The sequence below is a fragment of the Stegodyphus dumicola genome, chromosome 1 (assembly GCF_044657685.1).
Source record: "Stegodyphus dumicola isolate Sdum_Otavi_A_Nest chromosome 1, ASM4465768v1".
Classification (NCBI taxonomy): domain Eukaryota; kingdom Metazoa; phylum Arthropoda; class Arachnida; order Araneae; family Eresidae; genus Stegodyphus; species Stegodyphus dumicola.
Window position 1 is genome coordinate 84,342,714 of NC_140768.1, and position 27,112 is coordinate 84,369,825.

Consider the following 27,112-nt stretch of genomic DNA (forward strand, 5'->3'; position numbering starts at 1 on the left):
TTTCAATTTTGTTCTGTATTTATTTTATAAATATGGCATGGAAGAAAATCCTTTTTCACACAAACAGGTTGTGCAAAAATGCAATAAAATGTTAATAGCTTTATTTGGAATGCTTTTAAATTATTTTTTCTAAAGTTCAGCCAAAAGTTTGCAAGTGTGATACTTTTGAAATCTTCAATCAGAGTTCGATCACAGAGCATTTCTTTCAATTTTCAATTGTCCTTTTTTTAAAAAAATAATAAAATAATATTGTATTTAAATAAAATTGCGAATCGCGAAATAAAATTGCAGGTACATTTGAACCAAATGGATTTCTAATTCAATTTTCTTTTCCATAATTCTCGGGAGTGTACATTTTGAAATTATTTATCAATGAAAATTATTTTTAATGTCGGAAGATAATTCTTTTATTTTATTATTATTTTCTGTTAAAAACGTTTTAAAAGTGGTGAAAAGCTTAAAATATTATTATCCAATTCTCGATATTAGCTCGAGTTTTTTATAATTTCATTTATTTTATTTCTAGTGGTAAACAAGTTAACATTTTGTCCTTGTAATCCTAAATTTAATTCATTTAACTTACCATAAATATCAGCTAAATATGTTAAACGCGTCAACCATACTTCTCTAAATAAACATCTCTGCATTTCAAATATTTAATCACACAGGATAATTTGAGTTTCTGATCGAAGTTCAAAACTTTGGATAATCACCTTCTTCAGAATCAAACAAAAGAGCTTCATCGTCAATGCCCATCTCTTGACATAAAATCGTAAATATTCTTGAAGCTCAGCCTTTTAATAAAATTAACAATTTTCACAGATTGCTTCAAAATTTTAAGGTTTCCAGGGATTGTTTTGGCTACTAAAGCTTCATGATGAATGGAGCAGTGAGTAAATTTAATTTCATGTGCTACCTTTTTTAGTTGAGAAATAACACCAGAATGTTTTCCTGTTAAAGCCCGAGCTCCGTCACTGCATACAACAATGCAGTTATTCCAAGGAATATCATTCTCAGACATAAAATTGTCAGTTACTTTGAAAATTTAATTTGCAGTTTCTCTATTATGAAGCGATTCACAAAATAAATACTCTTCGGCGTGTATGTACAGGGGTTGGACAAAAATATGGAAACACCTTTAAAAAAAACATGTTTCTTTGCTTAATATGGTGTAGGAAACCCTTTGGCATCCAAAACAGCTTGCAGTCTTCTCGGAATGGATAAATACAGTTCCTGTATGTTTACCAAGGGAATATTATACCATTCTTCCTGCAAAACGGTGGCAAGTTCAAATAACGATGTTGGCGTTGGATAACGAGAACGCACTTTCCGTTCCAATGTAGACCACAAAGGTTCGATAATATTCAGGTCTGGTGACTATGGTGGCGAGGGGAGATGGGACAACTCATCCTCGTGCTAAGAAACCAGTCCTGGACAATTATGAGCTGTGTGAACAGGGGCTTTGTCGTCTTGGAAGATACCATCACCATCGGGGAACAAAGTTTGTACCATGGGATGAACTTGATCGGCCAAAATGTTCACATAAGTCTTGGCAGTCATGTGCCCTGACACAGTTATCATGGGGCAGGCAGAGAACCACGATATGGCTGCCCAAACCATAACAGAACTCCCGCCATGTTTCCCTCTTGGCAACAAGCAGTCTAGCAGTCTGTATTATAGGCTTGAGATGGCGTTCTCCAGACGTAAACTCGGCCAGAAGTGGGAAACAATGTGAAAGAAGACTCGTCAGACCATATTACTCGCTTCCACTGCTCTATAGTCCAGGCTTTATGACTTAAACACCACCTTTTCCTGTTACGGGCATTAGCATCACTGATGAGTGGCTTCTCAATTGCAGCACGGCCAGCAATTCCCTGTTTATGAAGCTCCCTTCTAATTACTAATTCAGAAGTCAAACAACAAAATTGTTTCTCCCTTCTAATTGTTTTGGTACTCACAGGGTTCGGTAACACAACATTCATTTCAACAGTAACTTTTGCAGCTGTGGTCCTCTTATTTTTCGTCACAATTGCCCTTAATGATCGTCTGTCACGATCACTCAGGACACACTTTCGTCCGCGCTGTGATTTAGCAGATGATGTTTTTCCGCTTTTCAAATATGCGGAATAAATCTTCGATACAGTACCTCTTGAAACACTAAACACCTCGGCTACCTTGCTTATGGAAGCACCTACCATACGTGCTCCAACAATTTGCCCACGTTCGAAGTCTGTTAACTCTGACATAATGCAATCTCACATAACAGTACTCCGACAACAACTGAACTGTTTAGCACATTTACGAAGTTGTATATGTGGCGTCAGTAGTCAAAAACGCCAGCGCCACCTACATATTTCATTAAAATCAATCTTTCTTTTCAAACATGCATTTCACAAGGTGTTTCCATATTTTTGTCCATCCACTGTACTTCGCAAGGTACATACTAATAATTGATCTAAGTTCTTTTATATCAGTATTTTCATCCAATTGAAATGCGCAATATTCACGATGTTTTATTTTTTGAATAAGTGCCTCTATTATAGAATTTGCCACTTCATGAATTCGCACACTTACTGTATCATTTTATAACAGAATATTGTAATCATTGGCCGCTTTTTCATTGAATAATGTTTAAAACGATATCTTAGCTGCTGGCAATGTAAGGTTTCTTCTGTAGTGTGCACCTGCCCAGTCTTGGCATTCTTAGGCTTACTTGGTAACTATTTTCCAAAGCAACTCCGCTGATGTCTTCTTAAAATATTCCTCAGATTTTTAAGAAACAATGGTTTCATACTTTGATTCGATAATAGTTAACCGCAAACAACACATTAAGGTTGAGAGTCCATTTCATATCCATTTCAAGAAAACCCAAATGATAAAACAACCTTCATTATAGTTTCTATAAATAATTTTTCTTTCCTTTTCAATATTCTTAGTGCTAGTAGATTGTCCATCACCTGTGAATCATCACTTTGCCGCTTAGTCAGTCCTAGCCATTTTTCCGTTTTTAAAATTTAGGTTTGTCTTATGATTTTTCACAAAAATTTAAATGCACAATATATTACTAGTTCTTCAAAAACAAACAACAATATTCTCAAATCGTGTAGAAAAGTGAGGAATATAAAGCAACAAGACGACAAAATACCTGCTGTTAGGGAGAGCAAATTGATCTAAAAACTGCTTAAACAATATGATCCCGGAAATGGTGACGGCATAAAATGTAGACATTCTAATAAATTGATCAATTCTAAAAGTATTAATGAAATAGTATTACCTTTTTATATGAACTTATTTTTATTTCCTCTTAAATACAACATCCATTTATATTACTCCTTTTAAAAGCAGCATTTATGACAAATTTTGTTATACCTATGGCTAAAAGAATATTTGTGAAAATATTTTGCTAAAGTTCTTGAACAAAGCTGAGATTGCATAATTTTCCGAGGATTAGATAAAATACTTTAACAGGTTGTTGGAGTATTTAATTTTTGAATTTAATAGTTAAAAATATTTTGTTCCTTTGCGTACCCTCTATTTTTCTCTTGCGTACCACAGGTTGAAAACAGAAATGTTTTCAAATTAAATGCATGCTTGACAACGGCGAGGCAAGCCGGCAATAGTGTCGTTGATCGCTTGTTGTGGCGCTCATTCCTGTAGTAATGCATGTGAAATAGTTTCATTTTCGAGATAATTCTTCACCACTAGAGCTCTATGCGTGCGGGCCTTATCGTCCATAAATAATCGCGTCGGTACCCACTGAAGCAATAAAAGAACGCACAAAGGGGGTGGGGTGTAGAATTTTGTGGCGATATCAGAGACTGTGCCGGAACCGCCAGGAATCACGTAGAGGTCGTTGAGGCCGTTGGTTGCCATTCCACTGTAGAATACGAGCTGTTCCATTTATGTGTTAAAAGTTCCGTTTAATAAAAGGTTGTTTAAAACTTTGTAAGTTTTTATTATGCTATTTTAGCCATAGTGATAACTCGCTGCCTGTCTAGTAAGGTTATGAGACTTGAATTCCTGTACCAGACCAAGCATAATCTTATATATTAATTAGGTTCACATTTATACAATTTCATAATTGTACATAGAGATTCTGAAGTTATTTCTTATGTATAGATCAACTGTACTCGAAATTCTATAAACTCTAATCATTTTTTCTCTTTATGTCGCCTGCTCACCTGCAGAAATTCTGTTTATTGTGATCTTTTTATTGTGATTATTGTGATCACGGCAAAGCCTGAGGACTATCTGCTTCGGGTAAAGGAATGTCTTCGTGGAGGTCTTTCTAAGGATGTAAGATCTACTTGTTTATTTCCTAATGTGACAACTGAAGTACGTGTAGGAACTACACAGGAGAAGGGTAAAAAGAACCCTTTATTAACTCTTTAAAATTAACAATGCGTCGATTTGACGCTAACACACTACTCCTCACTCGGGTGGTAACTCAAATAACAAGAACTAAACTAAAACAGTGAAGTTATTAACAAGTAATAGAATTACTCTACAGAGCTAAGTTAATTCTATTACCTAAAATCGCATCGAAAACCTAGTGGCAGCAAAGTAATAGCTGTTACGCCATGTTAACCAGCAATAACTGCAGAAACAGATGCTCAAGCTACAGAGATACCGCGCTTGCCCAAACTCTCTAACTTTATTTTCTAGAACTCTGTATTTAAACCTTTTCTCCTCAAGGTAGAATATGCATTATTTCACGCGCGTTACCAAATTTAAATATTCTGGCATCCGTTCGGCTGCTGGTGGGCCTCACCTGCAGAAGAAACTAAGTAATGAAGACGTTGATATAAAAATAGCTGAGCGATATTTAAACTCAACCGTGATTCGTATGTCCTTCCAGTTAAGCCGAATTTCGGGTGGAGTCCGTTATGCAGGTGTTTATTGCATATTTTAATAATTTATCAGAAATCGCATTTTATTTACATTAATTGGATTATTTTTAGTTTAATAGGATTAATTAATTTTAGGATTTTAATAGTATTTAAGATTAAATTAATTACTATTTAAGAATATCAAAAGCTTCTGAAGTTAAAAAGCTCTTTTAAAATATTATAGAAATTTTAATTGCGCGCCATCAAACAAATTAAATTTGTTCTCATATTTATTTATTAAATCAAAAAATCAGAAACTTCCTTGCTTGCTCATCTTGGGAAATTTCTTTCGTAAAAATCGATATAATATAGACTGGTTTACTTTTACAGTTCAATACCACTTACCTTTCGCATTTAATACAGTGATATAGCTGGTTTCTCGTTTTGATACAGATGGCGCATGCACGATGCAAGTATAATTTGCGGATGTTGTAGCTTTTTCCAAGATGATTCGAGTTCCTGTCGGAAACAGGTCTTCTACTACCTCCATATCTCTCCCTTTCTGTATATGTCTGTTGTTCTTTAACCAGGTGTATCTGAAGTTCTCAAAAATGTCGTCTTTCGACATGCAGGTGATGTTGACAGTACTCCCCGCCAGCAGAGTTGCAGATAAGGGACTTATCAGAGGTTGAGAAATGGTTCGAACTAAAACAGATATAGAAACCTTTTCTTCACCTTGATTGTCACGAGCATGGCAGGAAAATGTACCTGGAATAAAAGACTGTGATTTATTTTTAGTTAAAGAAACGCTTTCGTGGGCAAAAAGGAAACATTTTCACAAATAAGGAAAATATACTAATAATAACTTTATGTTTCTAAAAGAACAATTTCTTTTGATACTTTTCTTTGAAGTGTGTGAATTTCTTTGAATGTGTACACCACGTGACATCCTTGTACGGAATATTAAATTATACGCATTTTTCTTGCATTTCATTTAAACCTATTGGATTGAATTAAATCTACTCCGTCGATAGCGCATAAACCACAATAGTACAAATGCACTTCTTTAAAATTCACTATATTTGTTTACCATAACGACACTCTGGCGCTAGGTTCAATTAACAGCGTTATATTTCGTTCATATTATATAACACAGAATGCACAAAATTTATATCATTTGAAGAATTATCTTATCGTTGCCACATGATCTATTCAAATACTATAATAAATATAGAACGATATATAAAAGAAATTAAGCAAACAAAACAAAAAATAAACAGTTTTTTAAAGACGATTCACTATTTCTCATTCAATTAATTCAGTTCTCACTTCGCGACAAGGCAAAAAATACATAAAAACTCAAAATATCCATATTAAAAATTACGAAGTAAATCTTAAACACTTATTTCCTCGAAAAAATTCCAGAAAGGATTAAGCATGATTTAATTCGCAATAATAAATGAAGGGGTTATTATTATTATTATTATTATTATTATTATTTTTGCGAAGCTTAGTCTCTCTAGATTGGCAACAAATCTACTATTCTGCTGTTTCAAATGTAAACAAACACATCCGTTATTTAGAAACAAGGCTTAAGCGCACTTAAACAGCTTTTAAATTATTGATAATTCTACAAATATTGCTTGCAGATTTCCTAAAGGCATAAAAACCTTAACCGGAAGATAAGAACAACACAATTCAATCATTTTAAAGCAAAAGAGGCACAATTTACAAACATATAAGAGTAAAGAACCTGAGATCACTAAGCAGGGTAACAGAGTGGATATATATATAAATATATTTATATACGTTTGGTGTGGCCAATTGCAACCAAAATACGAGGTGCACATCTACGTGTTATGGCAGTCCTATATACCAAATTTCATTGTTCTGAGGTTAATCGTTTCTGAATTATGCGAGAAACATACATACGTACAAGACACCACGAAAAATTCTCTTCAGAATTCATTTTAAAGCAGTTTCATAATTTTTTTGGAGTAAAAAGAGTCTTTTATTCTGTTCTTATGTACAGATGTCACGCAAAAACATCATTAAATTGCATTCGAAAGCGGTCAAAATGGATATTTTCGTTGAAATATGCTGCCTGAAACTTTTCGCTATTACAATACTTCCTTTTTACTTCGTAGAAGGAAGTAAAAAAGAATCATGATGAATCTAAAAGCGGAAGTTTTGAAATCAGAACGATAAACGAAGTCTAACAGAAAAGAGCTCTTAAAAAGTAGTTCTTACTTTTAGAGTATGAGAAATATTAAGTAAATATACAGGGTATTTTTTAAGTCCTGGACCCATTTTGATGTTTAATAACTCATAAAATAATAAAGATAGATTAAAATTAATAAGTCGATATTCAATTTCACGCCAGGTACCGGCAAGAATGTCAGCATCCATAGAGGCTACTGCGGTTGTAATTCTGGCTTTTCAATGTTCGACACTCTCCTCCTGTAAACGTTTTCCTTTACAAATCATCAAAGGAAAAAGTCCAGTGGCGTTATATCAGGTGATCTGGGTGGCCAAGGAATTGGACCTCGTAGCCCAATCCATCTTCCTGTAAAATGGTCATTCAAAATACTACGAACGATGGTACCCTAATGAGGTGGTGCATCATCTTGTTGCAAAAAGACATGGGGCTGAAGCTCTTCTAGTTGTGGAAATACGTAGTTTTCTAACATGTCTAAGTATACGACTGATGAGACCGTCTTTTCTGTAAAAAAGAAAGGCCCAATGACTCGGTCGTGCATTAGTCCACACCACACATTAACCTTTGGAGAATCCCTTTGTGCCTCACAGTATTTATGGGGTTTTTCAGATCCCCATATGCGCACATTATGGCGATTAACAATGCCAGAAAGATGGCAAAAACAAAAGAGAGAAAAATGCAATTACTAAGCAGACGATATTTAGAAGAGTACAGATATTTAGACTGGAAAATGAAATTATCTGAAATTAACCAAACGCGCGGACGATATTTACAAAAGTAAAGATATTCAAACCTGAAAAGGAAATATATAAGTTATTCCATCAGTAAATGCCATAAGTTTGTTTATATCTTCATTAGTTTATGAGTTATTAAACATCAAAATGGGTTCGGGACTTTATAAACACCCTATATATTTATCAGTAAACTTCAAAAAATCATATTTATGGATCTCAGCCAATAAATTATTAAAGTAATAAAGAGCAAACAAGACATAAATATACAAAACGCAATTCATAGTATGCGAGAAACAAATATGTACACTTATCAGTATGAATATGTAAATAGAAGTACCATCATAGAAGTTTTTACTTACATTTATTTATTTAAACTAAGTATACTACACACGTAGGTATATTTTAAAAATCATATTTTAAAATTATAGCGCTGTCGTATAGTTGATATAACTTGCTTAAAATTATATCGTGATCACGCATAAATGAATATTTTAGTATGTTTCGCTTTCTGAACTAAGACACTCCATCAGTGTATCAGTAATTTCAAGTTATCATTTTTAAATTAAATAATCACTGAGACACTATAAAATCGTCTGCATAATTTATTAGTAACTAGCAGCTTCGCTGCCAGCCTTCGTCTGGCTTTTAAATGTACCGGAAAAATGGTTGAAGGGAATACCAAAGGTTAAATTTAAAAACTGCTTAAAATTTTACTCTGCAGAACAACTTCATAAAAAAAAGTTATTATGTATAACAGAATTACAATGAAATAAGCAATATCCCTTAATACAAATAATAATTATCCTAATAAATAAATTAACCAACTTCCCTTTGCAAAGTCTTAAGAACTCAAATGGTATAAAGGAGGTTAAGAACTTTGTTTCCTAAAAAGATCACTCAAAACTTTTCAATATCTTAAAGACAGTGAAATAAGCAATAAATAATATAAAAGAATACAAAAAAAAAAAAGTCTGAAAATCAAAGTATAATTAATGATATTTTATCTTATATTTTCGAGATACAAAAATTACAACGAAATAAGTTATATCCCTTAATGCAAATATTAATTATCCTAATAAAAAATTAACTAACTTTCCGTTGAAGAAAAAAATCATGCACAAGTTTTCAATATCTTACAAATAGTGAAATAAGCAAAACATAACATGAAAGAAACTCAAAAAACAAATAATTCCGCGCAGAATTTTACTCTGCAGAACAGCTTTATATTTAAAAAAAAAAAAAGTGTAATATATATAAAAAAAATCTGATGTGTACACCACATGATTTCCTTGTACAGAATATTAAATTATACGCATTTTTTCTTGCATTTCATTTAAACTTATTGGATTTAATTAAATCTACTTCGCCGACAGCGCATAAACCACAATAGAATAAATGCATTCTTTAAAATTTACTCTAGTATTTGTTTACCATAGCTACACTCTGGCGCTAGATTCACTTAACAGTATTAATAATTATATAACAGTTAACTTATAATTATATAACGGAAACTAAGTTAACTGTTATATAATCCAATAATTATATAACAGTTAACTTATATATTTCGTTCATATTATAACTCATAATGCACAAAATTTATATCATCTAAAGAATAGAATTATCTAATCGTTGCCACATGTTCTATTCAAATACTATAATAAAGCTAGAATGATGTATAAAAGAAATTAAGCAAACAAAACAAAAAAGAAACAGTTTTTCACAGACGATTGAGTATTTCTCATTTAATTAATTCAGTTCTCACTTCGCGAGAAGGCAAAAATACATAAAAACTCAAAATATCTATATTAAAATTTACGAAGTAAACCTTAAACACTTATTTCCTCGAAAAAATTCCAGAAAGAATTAAGCATGATTTAATTGGCAATAAATGAATGCGTTATCTTTGTTGTTGCGAAGCTAAGTTTCTCTAGATTCGCAACAAATCCACTAGTCTCCTGTTTCAAATGTAAACATCAATTGCCGCCATTAAAAAAAGGCTTAGCGACACTTAGACAGCTTTAAAATTGTTGATAATTCTGAAAATATTGCATACAGATTTACTAAAGGCATAAAAACCTTAACCGGAAGATAAAAACAACATAATACAATCATTTTTAAAGCAAAAATTGTACAATTTACAAACATATAATAGTAAAGAAACTGAGATCACTGAGCCGGGTAACAGAGTGGATATATATATAAATATATTTATATACGTTTGGTTGCAACCAAAATACGAGGTGCACATCTACATGTTATAGCAGTCCTATATACAAAATTTCAACGTCCTGAGGCTACTCGTTTTTGAGTTATGCGAGATACGTACGTACGCACGTACGTACATACGTCCGTACAGACGCCACGAAAAATTCTCTTCAGAATTAATTTTAAAGCAGTTTTATAATTTTTTTGAAGGAAAAGAGTATTTTATTCTGTCCTTACGTACAGATATCACGCAAAAACATCGTTAAATTGCATTCGATAGCTATCAAAATGGATATTTTCGTTGAAATATGCTGCCTGAAACTTTTCGCGATTACAATACTTCCTTTTTACTTCGTACAAGGAAGTAAAAATGACAATGAAATATGCATATCTCTTAAAAACAGTGACATAAGAAATACGATGAAAAATTGTTGCCAAACCCACATTTCTAAAAGAATGAAACAATTCAAAATGATGCGATTTCATCAAAAATCTATCAACAACAATAAGAAAGAAAAATTTTTGGCAAAATCACATTTTTAAAGATGTGAGATGTGAGAAAGTATACTCGGAAGCTTCATTTAAAAAATTTCTTAAAAATACAAAACATTAACATTTTTCCAAAATTCTTTTTGTAAAGGCAGTCGCAAGGATGAAAGTTTAACGTTTCATCCTTGCGACATATATTTTGTTATTATAAATTGTCAGTTACTACAAATACATTTCAAGTAAAAACTCTGTAAAATATTTGAGTTTCTGACTAAGAACTCCTTCAGAAGAATAATCTTAGGGAAACAGAAATGCAAAAACCAGTAAGAAGAAAATTTTTGCTCAGAAAAATGACGCAGTCATCAGGGGTAGTAGTATCATAATATAATACGAATCAATCGGAATATTATCGTCAAATAGGCCTTTGTAATTCCTTTAGTTTTCTCAGAAAAATGACGCAGTCATCGGAAGGGCCATTATAATGTAATCGAATCAATCGGAATATTATTATCATCAAATAGACCTTTATAATTCCCATAGTTTGAAAGCTAACTTATTTGGTTCATTTTCATAAGATTATAATCATAAGTCTAAGACCAATCTTTCAAAATCTCTTCATCTAAGCTTTATAACGTTTTGAAAATTTTAATACGCCTGTGACCTTTCTTCTAAAGATGACCTTTGGTAGCTATATTTTATATAATTTATATATTTTTTATATTAGAAAAGCCAGTATTTATATATGGGACAAAATAAGCAATACTTATAGTCACTTATTTCCTTAACAAAATCTCGAAAAATTTACCGAATTAATATCCTGTAATCATTACTGACTACGAATTCAGTAGATTAAAGAAATTATTTAATTAACAAGCATCAGTCATCAACAAAACCTTCTTGCAAAGAAATTATTCTTTCGGACGGGTAGAACGTATTTAGCATTCATTTGCGAAGCACTTGTAAAACACTTTAAAATATCATTAACATCAAACTTAACATAAGGCAATAAATGTAAGTTTACTTTTAAATTTAGAACTAAGCAATGAATGATATGTAACCTTAATATTTTATATCTCATATTGAGTTACCCTCAATATATACTTTTTAAGGTCAAAGGTGTATTGTCTTAAATTCAGGTCAATACATATAATTAAAATATCGAGTTTTAACGAAAGTTTCCCGCCACTGCAAATATCTTCTGTGCAAACAGTTCGAGTTAGCGTGTTTAATCACATTTTGTCACACGATTTTTGACACTTGAAAGAAAGAGACTTACTTTGGAACACTGTATTGTAAAAAGGTCAGCTACAGAATGTCAGTAAATCATGTGTACAGCTGTAAGTACTAATGTTGTGCATTATCATACTGTGAAGGTTTGGTGCCGAAAGTTCAAAAAGAAGGACTATGACGTTCAAGAAGCAGAGCGCTCTAGCTGGAATACTGATGTTGATTAGGTCCACCTGCGGGAACCTGTTTAATAGAATCAGTATGTAAACACTCGAGAGCCTTCTAAGGAGTTAGAAATTTGTGCCATGTCCATTAGTCGCGCTTTGCATCACATAACCTTAACCGACAAATTCAATCGCTGGGTGCCGCATGAGCTGACTCAAGCAGATAAGGCTAGACGTGTTCGGGCTTGCACTAATCTACTCGAATATGAATGCAAGAGCAAGATTCGAGACTGCATCGTCACTTGTGATGAAAAGTGGATTAACTTCAACAACACAGGCCAAAAAGGGAGCTGGTTTGCGCCCGCTCAGCTCCTCGGCAACCTCGCAAAACACAATTTAACTAACGAAAAGATCATGCTTTGTATATGAAGGGATTGTCGTGGTATTATCCAGAAAGATTATCTGGAAAATGGTAGAACCCCTACAGTAAGGTGCACCGAGAGATGCTATGAATGAAAAACGTCGAATTGAGTTCCGGCGCAAAACGGTAATGTTACATCACGATAATGCAAAACCGCATGTGTCTGTGTTCACGGACTGGACTCTACGGACTCTAATGGGATCTTTTGCTACACCTACTAAATAACTCCAACATCGCTCTTGCGGACTTCTACATTTTTTTCACACCTGCAGCTACATCTTGCTGGCGCTATCTTCGATTGTGCACAGGACGCCCGAAATGAGGCTGATTTTTTTTGGGGGGGGGGACTCGCGGCCATCTAGTTTCTGGGCCAACGGCTTTGAGAAACTACCAAATCGTTGGCAGAAGGTGATAGATTTGGCTGGTGATTACTACCCGCGTTAAAGGTGCTGCTTTCGTGTTTTCCCCCTAACTTTATTAAAACCCTTTTTTGGCGGAAACCTTTCCTTACAACCGGATATAATTCTTTTTAATACGAAATTTGAAAAAAGAAATAACTTGCTTGCCTGAATCCAGAGGATATATGGTATCAAATCCTAAAAGAGAAGTGTGCTGACCAGCGGAATTCTGAGGAATTGCTATGTTCCATATCCTCTCTTGAGCCACTAGAAATACAATAGGGAATCCGTCTCTGAGCCATTCAACTTTTGTCGATGAGTCCCCGCGAACAATACAAGCAAGCAGCAATGGATGTCCTTCCAGTATGGGCATGCTCTCTGATATTTCTATCCTCTGAATCGTTAAAGCTGTGGAAAAAAAAAAGATTTTATTTTACTAAGACGAACATATATTAAAAAATAGTTATAATGTGAGGAGTAATATATAAATTTCGCGTAATCTCGATTATTTGAATTTAGTATAACTAATAAAAGTTCTGAAATTTGGTTTTCAAATTAAAAAAAAAAGCTCTTTAAAGCGAATTATTTATTGTGTAACGTCATGTTAATTATTTTACCTGAATAGAAGTCTGCTTTGAAATATTTAATTTCCGATTATAAAGTAAATTTTCAGCAATGCGTAACGAAAATTTAAAAACCAGACTTATTAATTTTTCATATTGAAAAATGCGCACTCATTGTTTGGCCGCATTTAACATGAGTGTATAAAAATAAGAACTAAATACATACTTGTTAGTTCATGTTATTAGAATGAAATATTCATTACGAAATGCATGATTCTTTGCAGCTTATAGCGTTTACCACGAATAATGTACCAGAGCCTAGTAAGAACACTAGATGTCTGAATACCGAGTACAAAAAATCTGATGTGGGCATCACATGACTTCATGGTATGGTCTATTAAATTACACATAATTTGCTGCATTTCATTTAAAATTATTTTTAGAATTTCATTACAGATATATTTCTCATTCAATTAATTCAGTTCTCAGTTTGCGGCAAGGCATTAAATAAAAACTAATTAAAAACTCGCGTTAAATAAAACTCAAAAGATCTGCATTAGAAATTTAAAAATATAGAAAAACATAAAACCCGAATACAGTTAAAACAGTCAAGAAAACAATTTTTTAAATTAAAATTAGAGTTTTTAGGCTAAAACAAGCAATTCGGCCATCGGGCAAGAAGGCAAATTTTTCGGTGCACAAAATTAAAGTTTTTGTTTTGGTCCCACTCGGCAAAAAGACACTGAAAGTGAAGAAACTGACTTTACTTCACTAATCTGCTAAGTTTCAAATGTAAACAAATGGCTGCTCCGTTAGGTATAGTCACACTTAACTATAAAAAACTATAAAAAATTTACTATAAAAAAGATAAGAGCGCTTCAAAAACATGCCGAAAAATTTGTGAAGTATACGGTGAGAATGCTTTGAGTGAGCGGAGAACCCAGCAAATTTGCTTGATTCCATTACTGAAATTTAAATTTCGATGCCGAGATTGGAAGGCAATTGCCCATTATGAGCTGCTGCAACCTGACGGAACCATCAATTTAGCCCTGTACTGTACTCTAACCGACCGTTTGAACGAAGCAGTCCAGAAAGGGGGACCAGACATGGCCAATAGAAAGTGAGCTGTGTTCCATCGTGACAATGCTCCGCTATACACATTTTAATGACTCGGAAATAAATTGATGGAACTAGATTGGGAAGTTTTGATGCACTTGCCGTATAACCGGACTTTGCACCATCTGACTGCCATTTATTTCGGGTATCTACAAAACATTGGCCGACCGAAGTGCCGCTGAAAATCACTTGGCCAAATGTTTTGACGATAAACTACCGAAGTTTTACACCGATGGAATTATGAAGCTACTACAAAAATGGCCAAAAGTCATAGATGATAATGGTCAATATGTAGTTGATAAAAACTGATTTTCAATAAAGAAAATTTTTGTTCAAAAATGTATAAAAAGCGCGGAGACCTTTTTATATGACACAATATATTCATCCCGACATTCAGAGACTCTAGGGTAGGATAAATACTATATTTAGATAGGCAAACATAGGAATAATGTATTAATATAGAAGTCAAACAACAAAATCAGCGTTATATTTCCAAATTTTCACAGAACTAGTTCAGATGGTTTTACCGAACCATGATCCTAAGCTGCCAAGCGCAAATGAACGAGATAAGATATAGTAATTAGATAAGATAATTTCCTTAAAGGCTGAAGGCAAAGATGGATTGAAATTAGGGTCGTTAACTAGACAAGAAAGATTGTTTTGAAAATGAAATGCTTCTAGAATATCTAATTCACCAATAGAAGATGTTTTTTGAATAGTTTTGGCTGCAGAAAAACTGAAAATGTGATTTTTGAACTCGTGTTTCTTAACGCGGAATTTTAAGGTTCTCTTAGTTTGACCAATGTAAATTAAACCACACTGGCAAGAAATCCTGTAAATACCCCAGGAATTCATATCCGGAACGGGGTCCTTGAATATGGAACTCGGAATTTTATTGATAGGAGAATAAACAAAAGTTACATTTCTCTAAAATACGTGCAAATTTGTAGCTAAATGATAGAAAAAAGGGAATGACAACAGAATTGTTATAGTCTCCTAAAACAAGAGTGTGCCTTTTCGTGTGTTGACATGAGAATTGTTTAACTGCTTGATTAATAATGTTGGGTGAAAAGCCCCTGTCAATAACTACTGCTTTTAAATAGTTTAGTTCTTCATCAAGGGCTAGTTTGGAGGAGCAAACTTGAAGAGCACGGAAAACATAGGAATAATACGAAGCTAACTTTTGTTTAGTCGGATGACATGATTTGATGGTGATGGTGGAAGGCAAACCAATGAAGGTTTACTGTAAACCGTAGTCCTAAAGTTGAATGTGTTATGTTTGACCAAAATATTGAGGAATGGAAGAGAATTGTAAATCTCAAGTTTAAAAGTGAACTAATTAGCAGGATGAATGGAATTTATTGTTGAAAGAACTTTTTTTAAATCCTCTTTCTTACCTTCAAACAGGGTAAAAGTATCTTTTATGTATCGGAAACATACCGGGAAGTTTAAAGTTTAAAATAATTTTGATTCATAATAATGCATGTAGATATCAGCAAGGATGGGACTGAGGGGCTTCCCATGGCTAATCCCTCAGGTTGCTTGCAATACTTATTTTAGAAGAAAAAAAAAGTGTTTGTTTCAAACACTTGGTTTGTTTTGTTTCTTAATTATAGGAATAATGTCTTAAACATCTGCAATTTAAATGCCTTTCGGTGATCTGACATACATAAGTCACATCAAACGTCTTAGCTTTCAAGCAGCAGACATTCGTCTGTAAGGATAAATGTCTACTCTATGTAACTGGAATCGATAGATTTTAAACATAAGTAGATTTTATATTTAGCGTCATAATTCAAAAGCAGTATTTCATTTTACGAGGCGCAATTTAGCTTGCAATAGCGCATGCACTCTATTGCAAGCTAAATTGCGACTTAAAAGTAGTATTTAGAATTATAGCAGTATTTACAATATTTTAATTTTTTTTTAATTAAAACAAACAAATTTCTAAAATGTAGGAAAGCTGTGAAAGAAAAAAGGAAATAACAAATAAAATTTCGCTCATTAAGTCTCAGTTATAAAATGTTTTGTGAGAGTTTGTTTTAATTTTCTAACAGGTATTTTTATTTTGGAACAAGCCTTTCTTTTACTTTCTCATTTTTCATCTATGTCTTCCTATCAGAATAAGTTTTCAGATTACGTTTTGTGTAAATGAGTTAGAAAGAAACAAGTACAAGGTGTAGCAAAAAAAAAAAAAAAGACTGGTCCGATATATTATTGTACTTACAGAATCAGTTCTCGGTGATATTATCACCTTCAAAGTACTTTCCTTCAGCAGTGACACATTTCTGCGTTCGGTGCTTGAGTTGCTGATAACAGTTTCGGAACAAGGTTTTCGGAAGGCGCTTCAGGAGATTCTCCGTTTTGCCTTAACCTTTTCAGCAGAGGTATAATGGGTTTCCTTTAAGTAAGTATTAACTTTAGGAAATAAACTTAAGCGGCATGGAGCCAAATCAGGTGAATAAGGAGGATGCCCCATCACAGTACTGTTTTTGCTGGTCAGAAACTGCTTGACAGATAGGGCAGTGTGAGCGGGTGCATTGTTCTGGTGCAGCAGGCCATCCATCATTCCAAAAGTGTGTCCTTTTTTTTTCCTAGTATTTTAGTACTTCAATGTAGTAGTGTTGATTAACAGTCTGACTACTGTAAACCCATTCAATCACGATGAACGTGATGGATGCCCAAAGGGGCGCCCAGCACGTTCATCATCTTCCGCACTATCCCTTCCTTCTGAAAACCGCTTATGCCATTCAAACACACCTGCATGAGACAAGGTTTCGTCTCCATAAGCCTCAGTTAACATTTGAAATGTTACCTCCGTGGCTGATTTCTTAAGTTTCACAAGAAACTTGATGTTGATTAGCTCTTCAATTTTTACATTAGAAATTTTTCTGGTAGAATGCAGTTGCACGTGTTCACTGAATGACGCAGTACTCCCCACTTGCGTGGGCACTTAAGTCGAAACTGTTCGCATGAATAGAGGAGGTGTGTGGCATGACGTCACCAAAACAGTTGTTGCCAACTCCATCTGTTTTCAAACTACAGAGTCTCGTTTTTTTCGTGTCACACTTCGTATTTAAACTGAAGTCTTCACTTCACTAAATCAGCTTAAAGAGCGTAGAAGTCCTTGTCTGCGTTCTTGCTGCTAGTCTAATCTTACTGCTATTCGGCCGTACTGTAACGTGGCTGCGAGCATCCATCAGTGATTTTCAATAAGAGAAAATGAGATACATTCGATGACCTCATTTATCACGTGACTTATGTATATCTTTTGTAAATAAACAATGAAGATACCTTCAGAGATCACGTGACTTATCTACAACTAATGCTAACAAGCAAGGTCATTCCTCCTCTTCTTCTCTTGCGGAATGTATCTCATTCTGTTAGTTGATTCTGTGCAGCTTTGGCGGATTTTATTTTCAGCATTAGATTAGTTTTTTACTAGCCCAAGGGGGCAATTTACCCAGAAGTGCTAGTAATTTCGTTTTGGCATTTTCCGTCGCCCACTATAAAACGATGTTTCACTTTTCAAATTGTTGCTACAAAATATTAGATCCCTGCATTATATTTAAAGAAATTAAATAATGAAGAATATCAATGAATGTAAGTATATATTTCTCGCATTGAGAAAAAACAACGGAATCTAGAGACATAAAATTTTAAATAACGTTGTCCACTCGAATATGGGCATTTGGAAGCCCAAACTTGGAATTTGTTTTATTATCTATTTTCTATTTTGTAAGGCTTTAAGCAATTTTTGATTAACAAACTCAACGATTTCAAAGCGAGCAATGATTACATTGTACAAAAAACATTTTCATCGCCAGCGCGCGAGACTGTGTATTTCTAAAGATATGTTGTGTTGTTTTGCTGTTTCTAAATATTTTGTGATATTGCTCTGAATTGAAATTTATATGGTTTAAGTGCGAAGAACATGATATTTAATAAATAAACACACACATTCTCTTACACAAAACGTTAAAAAACGCCTATTTGGGGGTAATATAAAATCTGAACTCCTTTAGATTTTACTTTATTGTAGTAATTTAAATTCAAGACATTTAAAATAAATTTAGCCAGAAATACGGACAAAATTTGTTTGTTTTGGTGAACAAAGACTAGAAATAAGACTGTCTTGAATAGAAGAGGATTTATCTAGAAAAAAATGCATACAAAATTTTAAACATTAAAAAAATGCCCAGTTTCATTAAAATTGTAACTTCTCATCTTATTTCAGCGATCAACGATTTTAAAATGAACAGTGTCAACACTGTATGGAAAAACAATAATTTTTATCTCCAGCGCGCTAGATTGTGTATCGGAAATTCTAAAGATATGCTCCTTTTAAATATTTTGTGGTATTGCTGTTGAATTGAATTTTATGGTTTAAGTGCAAAGAACATGATATTTAATAAATAAAGTTAACAAGCAAAACGTTGAGAAAACGCCCCTTAAAGCGTAATATAAAATCTTAAAGCTTTCAGATTGTTTTTAATATTTATTTTCTATCTCGAGTTAAAACACGAGTGGAAGCTTATTGTAAGCCCAAGAATGGGCTGTTTGTTCATCTAGTTTGAGTTGGAATAGAGCGTAAATTAACGCTTCTTTAAACTTGATACTTATCAGAACTCTGCGATAAGTCGCTACACAGTTCCTAAATATTCTAATACTTAAGGACTTTTAAGTTCACTAGGATATTACAGTTTCATTATTAACCAAATATACTAGGTAAAGATTTCTCCTCGTTACCAAAATCTATAGTTCCTATGAAACCTATAATAAGACAAGATTACTTAACGAAGTAAAATAGATTACGGTTATTAACAGAGATCAGATTTTTAAAAATCCTTAGCCCAAAATGCTTTCATATCATGCCATGTAACGCATAAAACGTAAATAGGATAAAATCAGTGTCCATAATAAACAAACAATTTGAATGAATGGCAATGGCATATATGTTGATATTTTCTGTATCCAAAATCATAAAAAGTAGGAATTTTGAGTATTCATCGGTTTTGAAGTCTTTGTCTGGATATAAAAAAATAATCTAAAGTATTTCAAAAGTTATGTAAAGTTCAAAATTTTGGAAATTGATCTAAAACTTCGCGCTTTCATGTGTAAGACTATCAGAATTCAGTCAAACGGAAGAAAAATTGGTTAGCAATCATTTATGCATTCAGTCTCTCACCTGAGATTCTAATCTTATTTGAAATTATAAATTCTAGTGCTCTAACTAACTACGAGTATATTAATAAAATCTTTGCAACCAATATTATTATAGAAACTTCCTCCTTACCCGGCTGAGTTTCAATAAACAGTTTCTGTATTTCAAACGGAAAGTATTCATCCTGCAGATGTTCCAGTTTGTCTTCAACATCGGCCATGTCTCCTATACCATCAGGATTTTCAGCAACGAAATGAGCTTCAATGAATCCATCTTCCCTTAAAAAAGACAGCAAATATAAATTTCACATTTTTTTAAAAAGATAATTTATAACTTTTACATCTTCCCTCTCGCCTTGATATTCTAGGTAAAATAAAATGAACTGGAACTTAAGTATTGCTTATTAATAATATAATTAAGATTGCAATTAAGGCTTCTTGTAATTTTGCCCGCTTTTGCAAAACTAAAGAATTTTACACGTATGAAAGATTATACTTTGCTTATGAAATCAAGAGAAGGGAAAATATTGAATTTGCAATCCATATTGAAATTTATTGTAATAAGCAAAGAAATTTGTAATAAAGCTCAAAATGATTTTCACTACATTTAGTGTAGAATAAACAAATATACACGGCATTTGTAAAAGATGGATGCAAGCTTCATGTTTAAAGACATCGAACTTGAAAATATCGACCATGTACTTCAGAGCAAGAGAAAATATTATTCGAGAACGATTTTAACAGTATAGGTAATAGTGTTTTACAGAAATAAAATTTAATTCCTGTAGAATAAAATTAGAAAAGTATTCATTACAATCTGGTGAGTTTAAAGCAAACCAACTTGCACAGTTAAGAGAAAATTTAGAGGTGGTATTCGAGAAAGAATTATTTTCCCGAAATCATCTCCCTTTACCTGTTTCCGACCTAATCCACACATTTTAGGAAGGAATTTTATAAGCACCTGAGAAATAGAAAATATTTCATTTCGCCGATTCTACTTTGAATTCGTAGGGAAAAAATAGCATTCATTATTAAATGTTTAGAAAAACAATGTTCAAGATTGGCAGTTTTAAACACTAAGAATAGAAACGTTTTTAATTTGTTAAACGAATATTTTAGTAGCTGGTGTGCTGTATTGCGAGGGGATGTACGAGTGTTTTTTATTACTTTTTATTGATCATTTCTATATTAGTGTTTATTCGACAAAATCTCTACCTTAAGAAATTTTTCGATTAGAAATATTAGATTGGACGGAATCTGCAGTACTTTTCATAGCTTTGTGAAAAATTATCTGTTGGAAAGATTTTAACAGAAGTACATAAAATAGGGCATGAAGCAACACAAAAATGCTTTCAAGATGAATGCGCTTTTTTGCCATTCACTCTATTGCAATTTTGAATAATCCTTTTGCTTGCGATTGTTTATTTGATGGATTTAAATTCTTCCTCAATGCTCTAAATTTGAGTCGTCACCCTTAAGACCATGTTTCATAAAACGTAAGAGAATGAAATTCAAACTTGTAGTTGATGGGTTTTCGTTACGAGAATATTAATATTTTCAACGGCATTTGCGAATCGTACAAATCCACTTAGTTATATTTTGCAGAATGTTCTATCGGTTTCATAAATCCACACTAACTGGCCAACTACACAAAAATAGCTAGGAAAGCAAGCTTCAGAAGCACAATAGTTTGTCCTCATAAAATTCTCGTATGAAAGTCTTAGCTCTCCTACCTTCGCGTCAGTGTTATGGAGGAGACAACATGATGCCTATATTTTACCGTGAAGCCCAAATGTAAACTTTCTTCTCCCTTTTATGCATTTCATACTGATGTGAAATGTCATCTTCCCGCACTTTATTTCACTGAAGTGAAAAATTTGAGTTTTGTCAATAAAAAGCCGTCTTGGATAATGTGAATAAATTTTATTTAGACTTTTGGAACTCCTTTGAAGCATATAACGCCTCCACCTGAATAAAAACTAATAGTACAAAATTTTATATCAGATCTTTAGAGCATTTTCTGATGTTGCCATCCCGGTAAACATAACTATGTTTCCTTTATTTATAATTCACGATCTTTACGTAACTTGAGTCAGATCTTAGAATATCTTTTTATTCTAATTTTTCCATTCCGGAAGAGCTTAACTCTGTTTCCTTTATTTAATTCACAATCTTTAAAAGTCCCTCCACGAGAAGCACATTCGTCACCTTACAGGAAATGTCGCTCAGAGTTCAGAGAGAGAGTATGGAAAAAACAGTAATAGAAATAACAGCAACACAAGTTTCCATTGAAACAATGAAATATAAGTGAGAGCTCCAAAATATGCCCCAAAACAAAATGATTTCTGAACACATTCTGAAAAGTAAATACGAAACTACATATATATACATATACACGCTATCATAAGTTAATACTACAATATTAGATTAATACTATCGGAAGTATTTAAAATTTGTGTAGTGAAAATAAGTTCTCTTTATAATTTAATAATTTTGCCTACGAGTTAACTGATAATCTTAAGGCATCAGCTTTCCCGTGTGAACTGCCTTCTCTTTAGGTCTTAGCTTTACAACGTTACAATATGAATGAGTAATTTTCTTTACAAACTTCAATGAATTTTTTATGGTGTAAATATTATTATCTAATAGAGTTGAAAATCTAGAAACTATTTGGCTAACGGATGAGCGGCAGTGCTTAAATTTGATACAAGCGACATTTGATACACATTAATGTACAACATTTGATAAGCAACTGTTTTAAGTTGGTCGAAAGCATTTGTGAAGATTTGATCGCAGTTCATATTTTTGACAAATCCAAAAGTGAAGGATCTTTAGGGATCAGATTATATGGTCCTTCGTTTAAGAGTTTAGTGACACCAACGATGTAAGTATTCTTGCCCATGACGACTATCTGGCCACCTTTGTCGGCCTTTGAAATAATGTCTGGGTTAGAATGAATTTCGCGCATTTTAGCTCTTTCTCTCGCGTTTAGATTTGCTTTTGAATGCTTATTGTTGAATTTCACATTATGGGCGATAAGATGCTTAATCATTTCTTTCTGTGTATCTGAAACGTTACTGAATTTGGAAGCTTTTTCGATAGGAGTGAATATCTTTGGAATCGTGGGTTTTGAGGTAAAATTACATTTCAGAATTCTTTCTTGTTCGTCTGATGGACAAAAACTAGAAATATAATTTTATTGGCTTAATAGTTGCAATGGGAAGATTTTTTATACTACTTCAATTGCAAGACTGTAAAATGAATTTTGGGAATTTAATTGCAAAGCAAAGATCTTTTTATGATGGTTAACCACATTCTCAGTTGTAGACCAAGACTTATGCCCAATGGCAGTGAATTTTGGATATAAATTAGCGAGTTCTAGATGAAGCTTCTACAGCTCTAGCTCAATTTTGGATATCTATTGACGTGTATCCTTTATTATGGACCGAAGCAAGCCAAGTTTGCAGTTTAAGAGAATTCTTGAAACACGATAGGAAGATTTTGGATTAAATTTTATTTGATTGAAATTGGAGATCAATTTTTACATTACCATTACGCTTTAGTAAAACGTCAAGCGTAATGGTAATGTAAAAATTAGTAAAACGTCAAGGTGATCCAATAATTTCTGTCTTCTCAGGCGTAATTTAGTGAAACGATTAAAACAATGAATAAAATCAAACAACTTAACTAACCAATAATAAGGCTCAAATCATTGAAAATTTCACACTGAAAATGAATAGAAAACAAAATATTTGCAATTAGAAAGAATGAAATCAGATAATCAAAGCACAGTGTCAAATAAGAAGAAAGGTTAAAATGTGTGAAACATAAATCAAACTTAAGGAAACTGGAAAAACACTTACCAAAACTCATGCAATCACAGAATGGCGAACACAAAAGTGGGAAAAAAAGGAAGCCCAAAATAAGCCTGCTTGGGGCTTAAGTTAAAATAATTAAAGTGAAATAACACGCCGAACTGATATTAATTTAGACGTCAAACAACAAAAATCAGTGATATATTTGCAAATTTTCACAAGACTAGTTTCGATGGTTTTACGGAATCATCATTCTCAGAAATGAAATGAACGAGATAAGATATGGTGATAAAATAAGATAAGATAATAATGGATGGCCAGGAGATAAGCTACTTGCGCCATCTATTAATGAAACAAGAAAATTAAAACATAATTTCCTTAAAGGCTAAAGGTAAAGATGGATTGGAATTAGGGTCGTTAACTGGAACAGAAAGATATTTTTGAATGTGAAACGCCTCTAGAAAATCCAATTCACCAATGGAAAATAGTTTTTGAATAAATTTTGATGCAGAAAAAAAGAAATTGTGATTTGGACCAACAATACTGGGCAACACAGAGTTTCTGTGTTTCCTTTTCCCTAATATATGCCTCATGTTCTATAACGCGAAATTTTAAGGTTCTCTTAGTTTGACCAATGTAAATTAAATAGAGTTTGTAGGAAAAGTTAAAAGCTTTCCTCCTAGAAATTGACTCTTGCTTTCTTTTTATGTAAAATCATTATTCACCAATGTTTCAGTGGAGGGTGGCATTGAGATATCTAGAAACCAGACTTCGGGAATTTCCTTTAATTTCTCCTACATCGAAATTTATGAGCTAATATTTTCACTCTGTTTGAAACAAACGCATTTTGTTTTCCAAAATAATTATTACAAGAAAATGTGGGATTACCCATGGGAAGCCCTCTTAGTCCCATCCTAGTTGATATCTACATGCATTATTAGGAATCAAAATTATTTGAAACTTTAAACTTCTCGATACGGTTACGCTAACCAGACGATACTTGATTCCTGTTTGACGGTAATAAAGATGATTTAAATAGAATTCTTTCAATAATGAACTGCACTGATTCTTCTATTTAGTTCACTTTTGAACTTGAGACTTGCAATTCTCTTCCATTCCTCAACATTCTGGTCAGATGTAATACTACATCCAACTTCAGTAATACGGTTTACAATAAACCCTTATCGGCTTCGGCTTGCCTTCCACCTCACTTCACATCATGTCATCCGACTAAACGAAAGTTAGCTTCATTTTATTCGTTTGTTTTCCGTGCATTTCAAGTTTCGAAACGAATCATTTCATTAGAAACAAGTATCTAGCCTTATGGCTGTTAGCTTGTATTAATGTAAGTTGAGCATTTGGAGTAATGAAGTAGTGCGCAGAGCGCCAAAATAGGCGATAAACATTAGAGTCTGGCATCCCAGGATATTTGGCGGTAGACGAAGGGTGTGGTAGATGATAGCAAATGTTGATGAACAGGTAATTAAATGGCAGTTCCAGATTATGAAAAATATTGCGAATTTGCAAAAGATGAAGTTAGTTGCAAATTAGTAGATATGTATTGATGAATCAATAAAGTTCTGTCGATTTCAAGCATTTGAAGAGGTGAGGTTTTAGCGCAAACGCGATAGCAGCGTTTGTGTGAGTGTTTTTACGTAAACAGGAAAGCAAATTTTTTTTTACTTGCTAGAATTTGGAATAAAAAATAAAGTGTCTTATGTACGTAGATGCAATCTTGCAGCAAATAAGTAAAATTAGGCTGAAAACTTGTGTACGGCATAGGATTGCAGCTAGAGCCACACGGCTATACTGTTGCAATAGGGCCTGTTACAGCACAAAATGAGAATAGCTAATTTTAAACAGTTGCTTAACAGCATTTTTTTAAACAGTAGTTTGAATATAATGAATGCAATTGCAGCTGTAGAGACATTTGAAGTTGTAAATTTAACGTAATAAACACTTTTGCAATAGTAGAAATATTCACAGATATTATATGTGTTATGCAGAAAAACACTTGGTAGATGAAGAAAAATTTGATACTAAAGCCACTTTAGTAACTGAACCACTGTTTTACACACACAAAATATCGCATGTTGGGTGACAACCACATACAAAAATATCACTTGTTTTGCAGCTGTTGAATCATTTGGAGTTGTAAATCTGAAGTAAAAAACACTTTTTCAATAGTAGACACACAAAATATCACATGTTAGGTGATAAAACAAACACATACAAAATATCACTTGGGGACAATACAAACACATACAAAATATCACTTGTTGGGTGACAATCACAGACAGAAATAGCACTTGTTTTGAAGCTGTTAAATTATTTGAAGTTGTAAATATGAGACATTAGGGTTTATGCGTTTTCCAGAAAAACACTTGGAATCTGATGATAACTTGGGTAAATAGTACTAAAAACACTTGAGTAAATGCACACACAAAGATATCACTCGTTGGGTGAAATATCATGCACAAGTTATCACATGCTTTGCAGCTGTTGAAGCATTTGAAGTTGTAAATATCAAATAATAAGCACTATTGCAATAGTGGAAACATACACAGGTATAAGAGTTTAAGCATTATGCAGAAAGACACTTAGTAGATAGGGAAAACTTGGGTAATTAATAATAAAAGCAATACAGTGTACATACACAGAAAATTACATGTAGGGTAAAACATATCACACAAGGTATTATTTGTTTTGCAGCTGTTGAAACAATTGAAGTAGTCAAAATGAAGTAAAGAACACTTTTGTAATAGTAAGAAAATTCACAAATATAAAGCTTGCGTGATGCAGAAACGCTTAGAAGATGATGAATATTTGGGTAAAGGTACTAATAACACTTGAGTAAATACACACACAAAGTACCACATTGCTGGGTAACCAATCTCACGCAAATATCATTTGTATTGCGGCTGTTGAATCATTTAAAGTTGTAAATAGGAAGTAATAAACAATTTTGCAGTAATAGAAACATTCACAGATTTTGGAAATTTGTGAAAAGCATTAAAACGTGTTTAGCAGTAATTTTTAACAGTATTTAAACAGTTCTTTGTATGCTTTTAAACTCTGGAATCATTTGAAGTTGTAAATATGAAGCACTTTTGCAACAATAGAAACATTCACAAATAAAAACGTAAAAACAAGATACAGAAAAACTTGGGTAAATAGGTACAAAAACACTTCAGAAAATAAAGTCTAGATACGCCTTGCAAAAGTCGATCCTTTGTAATAACGGCAGAAGCATTTGAATTTGTACATATGTAGTAAAATGAACATTTGCAGTAGAAGAGACTTTCACAAAAATAAGTGTTTGGGCGTTTTGCAGAAAAACACTTACTAGAAGATGAAAAATTGGGAACACTTGAGTAAATAGGATGAATGATGATGAGATTAAGCAAATTTAATGAATGCTTTGTAAAAGGCAATGTCCAAGCTCTGTAATAATGAAAAATGGTAGATGGGGAAAACTTGGTGAATTGAACTACCAACTGGTAGATGGGGGAAACTTGGTGAGATTAAGAATTGAAGAGCACATAAAATGTTGCAGCACATAATGCGTATAGTTTTTTTCCCAATTTGGGGTATGAAATATATTTGTCGGCCTAATGCAGTCTTGTATGAGCAAAGAATCATAATTGGAGAGGGCTTTGATGTTTTGGTGGGATGAGATTTCAACTCTGGCGAAGCACTTATGGGTAGTCGACAAGATGAAAGATTCAATGGTGTCTATTTTTAAGTCATAATGAATTTGATCATTTCTA

General features: G+C 33.1%; 1 protein-coding gene across 1 annotated transcript in view; it reads right to left on the bottom strand.

Annotated features, from left to right (window-relative positions):
* Positions 1-27,112, bottom strand: part of LOC118183124 (uncharacterized) — a 356,054-nt gene that overhangs the window by 128,126 nt on the left and 200,816 nt on the right. The window contains exons 7-9 of the mRNA XM_085817140.1: positions 19,661-19,806; positions 12,854-13,093; positions 5,235-5,597 (exon numbers count right to left, since the gene is read on the bottom strand). Of these exons, the coding sequence (XP_085673266.1) occupies positions 5,235-5,597; positions 12,854-13,093; positions 19,661-19,806 (749 nt within the window). The remainder of the gene's footprint in view (positions 1-5,234; positions 5,598-12,853; positions 13,094-19,660; positions 19,807-27,112) is intronic.